This window comes from Propithecus coquereli, unplaced genomic scaffold, assembly GCF_000956105.1.
Source record: "Propithecus coquereli isolate 6110/MARCELLA unplaced genomic scaffold, Pcoq_1.0 Scaffold534, whole genome shotgun sequence".
NCBI lineage: Eukaryota > Metazoa > Chordata > Mammalia > Primates > Indriidae > Propithecus > Propithecus coquereli.
This window is the reverse complement of record NW_012151219.1, coordinates 29,535-39,220: the sequence shown is the minus strand read 5'-3', so window position 1 is coordinate 39,220 and position 9,686 is coordinate 29,535. Positions and strand designations below refer to the sequence as shown.

The window sequence follows — 9,686 nt, the reverse complement described above, 5'->3', positions numbered from 1 at the left end:
AAAAAAAAAAGCCACACCAAAACAGATTTTTTAAGGAATAAGGCATTGTGGGCTAATTCTAGAAACCTCAGCCAATGCAAACTTTGGCCCTAATTCTGGCCCTTGCCCTATCATCAGCTTCATATTGCCGTTATGCCTCCAACTATATCAAATCATGCTTGGTTATGATGATATTAGAAACACGGGTAGTTAAAATAGGACAGGGGTATTAGCTACTTATGTCTTCCAACCCCTGCTATTGGTAAAACTATGAGAACAGAGAAATTAATAATATAACTTAAATTGAATTAGTGTCTTCTGGCATTTTACACTTGAATTAGATGTTTGCCTGTTTTTAAGATGGCTTGTATTTTTTTAGGCATCTGTGGGAAAACTAGAATTGCAGAAGTAGGAGGTGTGCCTTACTTATTGCCTCTTGTAAACCAAAAAAAAGTAAGTGTGCTTTTACTCTTCATATTCACAGGAAGATTGTAGAAGTTGGGTTGATCCCTCTGTTTATTATTAGAAGATCCATTGATCAATGTGGCAAGGAAGTGCTAATGGACTCAGTATTATTAATAAAAAGTAAACCAGGGAGTTTGTATAAATTATAATTTAAATAATATTTTTTTCCTCGTCTGTAGGTTTACGATCTGAATAAAATTGCAAAAGAAATCAAGCTGCCTGGAGCTTTTATTCTTGGAGCGGGAGCAGGTCCATTTCAGACTCTTGGGTTCAATTGTGAGGTCAGCATATAATATTCTTCTTTTTTTTCTTTTCTACCCCCCCAAAGCATATATAGTATAATTATTTTATTTTATGGATTTGACATTTGGTTTGTCTGTTTCCTTTTACTGCCAAAAAACCTACTTTCTGAGTGAATTGTAAGTGGTTGATATCATATTACTCTACAAATTAGATCCTATTTGATACAGATTTGGTTTATAGCTCATGCTCTAATTGATCCAACTATAATGGAGCACTGACCTCTAGTATCAGATTTTCCCAGGGTATAGGTTCAGCCTGAGATAAATCCAAGGTCCTGGGTATTCTGCTAAAGGCACTGGATTATAAAAGTTTTATTCTTATATATCATAGGATTCCTAGCTTCTTTGCTTTTGGTATGAAGGCAGCTTTGGATCAGAAGATGAATGGAATATTTAATGATCTACCCTCTACCAGATCAAATTCTAGGAAACTATCAGAGTAGTGTGATGGTTATTTGTAAAAGTTAATAGCTGTTAGTGTATATACTATTAATATACACTATTACTGCATAAAAATATCACTGTTTCTTCATATCTCACGAATAAGAGTGAATGACCTCTTCAGTCTGCCCATTCTTTCACAGTCTCTTCAGATGTGACCATTAGTCAGCAGTTACACAAGTTCTTTGCAGATAGGTCTTTCCTAGGAACATTAAAAGTTCTTTGCAGAAACATTAATATAATTTGCCTAGTGTTCAAGATAGAAAAAAATGTTTAAAATTTAAAATTAGGTATTTTAAAGCAAATGTTACAATGTTATAAATACACTGTAAGAAATACTGTAAACATTTTATAAAATGTTTTTCCAGGTTTCTGTATATAAAATTAATATTGCATATTTCATGTGTTCACATTAGGACTTGAAATAAAATGTCTTAAAGGGATGAAGTATTTTGTAACATTATTCAAGATATTCTCTTTGCATAGGGATACTAAGATTGACTAATTACCTTATTTTCTTTTCAGTTTATGCCAGTTATTCAAACAGAAAGTGAACACAAACCTCCTGTGAATGGAAGTTACTTTGCCCGTGTTAACCCTGCAGATGGAGGGTGCCTACTGGAGAAATACAGTGAGAAATATAGTGATTTTGGGTGTGCATTACTGGCTAATCTTTTTGCCAGTGAGGGCCAACCTGGCAAGGTGATTTTGTCCATAAAAATACAATATTCTATAAATATTCTCAGCTAAAAATTTGAACTTTTTTTGCCCCAAATATAATCTTCCTTCAGAGCTACCTAAGTCAAAGTTCTCTAAATAACTCAATTATGGCCTGGCACAGTGGCTTATCCCTGTAATCCCAGCAACTTGGGAGGCTGAGGTGGAAGGATCACTTGAGGTAGGAGTTCAAGACCAGCCTGGGCAACATAGCGAGACACCACCTCTAAAATAAAATGAATTGAAATGAAGGCATGGTGGCACACACCTGTAGTCCCAGCTACTCAGGAGGCCAAGGCAGGAGGATCATTCAGGCTCAGGAGTTCCAGACTGCACTGAGCTATGATCATGCCACTGCCCTCCAGCCTGGTCAACAGAGCAAGACATTTTCTCTAAAAAAAGAAAAAAACAATTATGAAAAATTCAGAGAGTACTACAGGCAGAGCAAAAGTCATCTTTAAAACTGAGGTTAAAGACTTAGTAAGCAGTACCTTTTTCTGAGTACCTAAAGGTAACAGAATATTAATTTGGGGGAATGAATTAGTCACTTATATCAGCAGTCCCCAACCTTTTTGGCATCAGGGACTGGTTTCATGGAAGACAAATTTTCCATGGACAGGAGTTGGGGGGATGGTTTCAGTATGATTCAAGCACATTACATTTATTGTACAGTCAAACCTCTCTGCTAATGATAATGTGTATTTGCAGCTGTTCCCCAGTGCTAGCATCATTGCCTCAGCTCCACCTCAGATCATCAGGCGTTGGATTCTTACGAGGAGCGCACAACCTGGATCCCGCACATGCACAGTTGACAGTAGTGTTCACACTCCTATGAGAATCTAATGCTGCTGCTGATCTGACAGGAGACAGAGCTTATGTAGTGATGCAAGTGATGGGGAGCAGCTGTAAATACAGATGAAGCTTCACTAACTCACCTACCGCTCACCTGCTGCCATGCAGCCCAGTTCCTAACAGTACTGGTGCTGGTCCATGTTCCAGGGGTTGGGGATCATGGACTTATATGAACCATGCAGCTAAAATAAATAATGCTTTACTTATAGGTAATAAATAAGTAAATTGCTCATTTCTGACTGATTATACATTGTTCTAGATAGAAATGGTGGTAGCAAAAACGTATAGCAGGTGGCTCACACTTGTAATCCTGGCACTCTGGGAGGCTGAAGCAGGATGATTGCTTGAGGCCAGGAATTCGAGACCAGCCTGAGCAAGAATGAGACCCCATCTCTACAACAAATAGAAAAATTAACTAGATGTGGTGGCACATGCCTGTAATCACAGATACTCCAGAGGCTGAGGCAGGAACATCTCTTGAGCCCAGGAGTTTGAGGTTGCAGTGAGCTATGATGATGCCACTGCACTCTAACCTGGGCAATAGGGTGAGACTCTGTCTCAAAAAAAAAAAAAAAAAGTATAGCAAGAAGAAAGGAAGAAAAATTAATGTTTTACTTCATATTTACTTCCTGTTAGTATGCAAAAAGACAATTTCAATATTAGCATTTGTGAGGACTCTCCAATTTTATCAGCTACTTTGAGATACAAGATCAAGAAGTCAAAATACCTAATAAAGTAGAAATAACACAGTCTAGAATTTTAGGGAAATGAGAAAATGTAATCCTTTCCCTCTAACCCCCATTTATAGGAGGTTAATCCCCTTAAGCCAGGGAATTCTCAACTTTAACACATACGTTAAGAGAGTCTCCAAAGTTCAGTGTAGGACTTATTTATAACTCTCTCAGTGCAAGAAAGCATGAATAACACTTACTGTTAGGGTAAATTATATATAACTGGGGTGTGTGTGTAATTGATCAAGGCTCACAGAGGATTGAGACACCTCAACTCAGATCTAGGAGCTCTAAGTAAAGAAGAGAATATTTGATGGCATTAAATTATATAATGTTTCACTTTGGCATTTATATAAAAATTTGCAGCTTAGCCAATGGTATACATATTTATATCCTCTGTAGGTCATTGAGGTGAAAGCCAAAAGAAGAACTGGACAACTTAACTTTGTGACTTCTATGAGACAGACTCTGGAAAAACATTATGGAGATAAGCCTGTAGGGATGGGAGGTACTTTCATAATTCAGAAAGGAAAAGTGAAGTCTCACATTATGGTAAGAGCCTATGTGTGTGTACATGTGCTGAAGATCCTAGGATTTTTAAATATATTTTGGGAACTCTACCTTTAAAGATACCAAAACAAATCCTTTCACTATGATTGTATTACTTTAAAATTTAAATGACAAACAATACTGTAAGTCATATTGTGAGATAATGTCTAGCTAGTTCTTTTTTCATGTTACTATATTAGAACTTTCTTTTTAACGTGTTTTTAAGATCAAGATAAATTCAAATGGAAGCCTTAAAAACTGCTTACTATTTTCGTTGCCAAAATCTCAAATTCAATACATAGAATTTGCTGTTAAGATGGCTGTGCTTTTGAGAAAAGAAAAATTGATTATAAAGATTATAATCTTATGGGCTAAATATATAAGACATTAAGGATAGAATACTATATTAAGCTAGACCCAGAGCATTCAGGACTTTTTTATTTTATAATTCTTGGTAGATAAATGAATGAAAAAATGAATGAGGTATAAAAATGATCCTAACTTAGTTTTCTGTTTTATCAGTAAAGCCATCAGAAATTGCATTGTTTTAATGTTTTTCATCTTGATAATTTTAAATGGCAAGCCAGTTGATCCTGCATATAAAGAGGCAGCATGTGTGAACCTACTTAATTGCTTTTCCAAATTACTGACAAGAGAATTATAGGTAAATCTAGTTGTAAATACAAATGATTATAGGATTGAATCATAATGTTGCAGAATTTTAGATCAAGAAGCTTGTGTTTTTATCTTAATCAAAATAAACCAGCTTTCTTCAAAAGTGCATAGAAGCACTCCTTTCTTCCTAATTCTTGGGTATATATATTTCATTTAGGTGAAGTGTAAATCTGTCACCTTTAAAATTAATTCTTCAAGTATTTATAATTCAACAGCCGCATTAGTAACTTTTATGAGGAGCAAACAAGTGAATATTACCATAAGTAATACTATATAAATTTATATTTGCAAATGCATTTGAATTCAAGAAAGAATAAAAACCGAGGAAAGATGAAGCAAAGCCTTTCTTCTACCCACTTTATTTTTAATTATGGCAAAACATACAAAATCTAAAATTTACCATTTTAACAGATTTTAAGTGTACAACTCAGTGGTATTATTGACACTGTTACTGTGAAACCATCACCACCATACATCTCCAGAACTTTTCTCATCTCGTAAAACTGAAGCTCTGTACTCATTAAATAGTAACCCGCATTCCCCTCTTCTTCTGACAGCCACCATTCTACTTTCCATCTCTATGAACTTGACTATTCTAGATACCGCATATAAGTGGAATGATACAGTATTTATTCTTTTGTGACTGGCTTATTACCCATAGGATAATGTTGTCTAGGTTCATCCATGTTGTAGCATATATTGGAATTTCCTACCTGTTGAAGGCAGAGTAATATTCTATTGTATGTATACACCACATTTTGTTTATCTGTTCATCCATCAGTGGACACTTGGGTTGCTTCCACCTTTTGGCTATTGTGAATAATGCTGCTATGAACATGGGTGCACAAATATCTCTTCAAGACCCTGTAGTTCTTTTGGGTATATAGAGTTGCTGGATCATATGATAATTTTATGTTTAATTTTTTCAGGAATTGCCATACCATTTTCCACAGTGGCTGTACCATTTTACATTCCTATCAGCAATGCATTTTTCCACAGCCTAGACAACACTTATTACAAATTTTTTTTATGATAATAGCCATCCTATTGGTATGAAGTGGTATCTCATTGTGGTTTCAATTTGCATTTCCATAATTATTAGTGGTGTTGAGCATCTTTTCACATTCTTATTAGCCATTTATATGTCCTCTTTGGAGAAATGTCTATTCAAATCCTTTGCTCATTTTTTAATTAAGGTGTTTGTTGAGTTGTACGAGGTCTTTATATTCCGGATATTAACCCCTTATCAGATATATAATTTGCAAATATTTTCCCCCATTCCATCAGTTGCCTTGTCACTTTGTTGATACACATTTGTCATTTGGTGCACAAAACTTTTAATTTTGATGTAGTCCAATTTATCTATTTTTGTTGTTGTTGACTGTGCTTCTCAAGAAATCATGGCCAAAATCCAATGTCATTTTTTACCATAGGTATTCTAAATGTATTAGCTCTACATTTAAGTCTTTGATCCATTTTGAGTTAATTTTTGTATATGGTGTAAGGTGGAGGGTTCCGCTTCATCTTTTGCATGCAAATATCCAGTTTTCCCAGCACCATCTATTGAAAAGACTGTCCTTTCCCCCACTGAATGGTGTTGACACCCTTCTAGAAAATCATTTGACCATATATACAAGGGTTTATTTCTGGAATGTCTATTCCACTGGTCTGATGTCTGTCTTTATGCTAGTATTGTACTGTTTTGATTACTGTAGCTTTGTAGTAAGTTTTGAAGTCAAGAAGTATCAGACATATAATATTCTTCTTTTTTCAAAATTGTTTTGGCTATTCAAGGTCTAAAAATAGTCAGCAGAATGTGTAAGAAGGCTTAAAATTTTTAACTTAATGAAGTTACATATTTTTAAAATTTTTATTTCTCAATAATATTCAGTATGTTTACCTGTTTAACAATCTTTTTTTTTTTAACAATCTTTTATGGTAGCCTGCAGAATTTTCTTCCTGCCCCTTGAACTCAGATGAAGATGTGAATAAATGGTTGCGTTTTTATGAGATGAAGGCTCCTTTGGTTTGTCTGCCAGTTTTTGTCTCCAGAGACCCAGTAAGTCTGTGTGTCTTTTATATTGTACTATACTACAATGATAATGCTTGATTTTTAGAATATCCTTTTAGAATTAGGTACTTTTTGTGTTGTATTTAATAGTTATTTAAGAACTAGGATAATCTCTAGAATTATTTTGAAAGGTAAGGGAGCAGCAGGTGGCTCACTCCCCCATGAGTTAGGCAGAGCAGATTTTATATTTGGGAAAGTGAAGGGAAGGCACTTTAAATAATACCCCAAATCATTTTATTGAACAGTAGATGTAGCCAGGCATGGTGGCACACCCTTGCAGTCCTAGCTATTTGAGAGGCTGAGGCAGAAAGATCACTTGAGCCCAGGAGTTTGAGACCAGCCTAGGCAAGCAACATAGCAAGACCCCAGTCTCAAAAAAAAAAAAGATTAATAGAATCACAACTATTAAATAAAATTCATGTCATCTATTATCTTACTTGGTGTTCATTATATTCTAATATTATACACTAGAAAAAATATTATAGATCAATTCAAAGAAAGTTTCTACTAAAATATTGATCATCTCTTTTTTTGATTCAGTGATTACATGTCTAGGATTTTATCCTTAAATATAGACATAATTATGTAAAATGATTAGTTAAAAAGTTAGACAGTGTTGTTATAGCAGAGCAGAAGAATTGGAAATAATGTAAATGTCAGTTGGGAAGAGTTACGTACATACAATAGAAAACACCATGTTAGGTGTAAAAGGAGGAGGAAACTCTTTTATGATCCGATATACAAACATCTCCAAACATCATGTTAAATGTAAAAAAAATAAAATAAAAAAAAAGCAAAGCTCTGGCCAGGTGCAGTGGCTCATCCCAATAATCCCAGCACTTTGGAAGGCTGAGGCAGGAAGATCACTTGAGGCCAGGAGTTCAAAACCAGCCTGGGCAACATAGGGAGACCCCGTCTCTACAAAAAATGTTTTAAAAATTAGCAGGGCCTGGTGGTGTGTGCCTGTAGTCCTAGCTGCAGTAGGATTACTCGAGGCCAGGAGTTCAAGGTTACCGTGAGATATGATCACACCACTGCACTCCAGCCTTTGCAACAGAGCAAGATGCTGTATTTAAAAAAAAAAAAAAAAAGCTCTATACAGAAAAGTATATACAGAGTGCTACAATTTAAGTAAAAAAAAAAAAAAGTAAATATTTGAATACTAACAAATTGTTTGTCTGTTGTCCTAGGGTTTTGATTTGCGACTGGAGCACACGCATTTTTTTAGTCATCATGGAGAAGGTGGACACTACCATTATGACACTACCCCAGAGATAGTGGAATATCTTGGATACCTGTTACCTGCAGAGTTTCTTTATCGTATTGATCAACCAAAAGAGACCCATATAATTGGACGAGATTAAATCAGCTGATACTTAGAAAAAGAAATAATTAAGGTTAATTGATTAACTCACTAATCGATACTAATATGAAATCTAATAGAAATTATCTTACTACTTAAACCCCATTTTTTATTAGCTTTCAAAATGAAGGGAATATATTAACATTGTATTCTATTTCATATGTCTGTTTGAAAGAGATAATTGGGAACAAAGATACCTAATTGAGATGTTCTTTAATTTTTTCTACATATATACATTTATTGAACCAACATCATTGTTTTTTGTAATATTAGCAAAATCAGTCTTATGTTTATATCTTAAATGTAAACATGATCAGGAATCATGTAATTATTCCTATTTAGTAATAACATACATTTGTATGACATTATTAAATTTTTCAAATTAGTCTCACAACTTCTAAGTATAGATATTTCTGAGAATTAGAAAAATCAAGTGTTTAGAAATGTTCAGTGAACTCCAGCCTGAGCAACAGAGTGAGATTCCATCTCTTAACAAAAGAAAGAAAGAAAGAAAGAAATGTTGATAGCTGTTGAATCCTTGTATTGGATTTTAAATATACATTCTAGAAATCAGAGCATACTTTTTTTATGGAATAAGGTGGCAAAGAGGAGCCTTTCACCCTTTTGGTGAAGTTAAACCATATTCAGAAGTTTGCAGTTTGCCTTTCACAGACATTAGCAACTCGTGGTGTTAGCCATGATTCCTCCCTTGTTTGGATTGCCAGTTGGAAGCAGTTTGTACCTTGTTGGTTATTTGCAAGAAGAAAAGGGAAAAGAAACGGCATCAAAATACAACACTGAAGTGACCGTACTGCTAAACTTGACCACTGTCCTCTGTGAAATATGAAATTATACTCTTGCTGATTGTAATGGTTGAAATTTTCCTCAATGTTCTGCTATAATCATTAACCAGAAATCAACTCTCTAGTCTTACTAATGCCAACCTTGCTAACATGCAAGATGCAGGAGCTCTTTGGTACTAAGCACTTAATCTTCAAGTAATATTTTTTGATGGTTTACTTTGGATGTTAGCTATGTCTTGTGAGCATAAATTCCTAAATATTTTTAAATAAGCACCATTTTGAAGCAAAAAAGAATAAAAATTTTCATATGCTATTGTTTCTTTTTAATATCTTACCTCCAGACAAAAATAATATTCTTTCATTTAACAAATAATGTATTGAATACCTGTCCTGTCCTCTGGGATGTAAACTCCATGAGGGTGAGGGCAAGGGCTATGATCAGCACTGTAGCACCAGTGCCTTTAACAGTACTTGGCCAGAGTAGGCACTTGGATGATTATGCCAGGCATTTCACTAGATACTGGGGATCTATCTAGTAGGGGAAGACAATAAATAAAGACATAATGTCTGGTGGTATTAAGTGCATGCCGTTTTGTTGTGGCCATTCCACACTGAGACATGATATACTCCCCACCCCAAATTTGATTCAGATGTCAAGACTAATGAAGTTACACCCCAAGAGGGTATGAAAGGATTTGTTAATCTCATCATGAAGCTTTCTGAGGAGAGCAGCACAGC

At 34.9% G+C, this 9,686-nt stretch overlaps 1 protein-coding gene across 3 annotated transcripts in view; it reads left to right on the top strand.

Moving 5' to 3' along the window:
* LOC105820699 (chromosome unknown open reading frame, human C11orf54) overlaps positions 1–8,161 on the top strand; it is a 16,035-nt gene extending 7,874 nt beyond the window's left edge. For all 3 annotated transcript variants that reach the window (XM_012657237.1, XM_012657236.1, XM_012657235.1), the window contains 6 exons: positions 359–432; positions 624–725; positions 1,713–1,889; positions 3,890–4,039; positions 6,654–6,770; positions 7,973–8,161. In XM_012657237.1, coding sequence (XP_012512691.1) covers positions 359–432; positions 624–725; positions 1,713–1,889; positions 3,890–4,039; positions 6,654–6,770; positions 7,973–8,146 — 794 coding nt within the window. In that variant the 3' untranslated portion in view covers positions 8,147–8,161. The remainder of the gene's footprint in view (positions 1–358; positions 433–623; positions 726–1,712; positions 1,890–3,889; positions 4,040–6,653; positions 6,771–7,972) is intronic.
* The last annotated feature ends 1,525 nt before the right edge of the window (positions 8,162–9,686 follow it).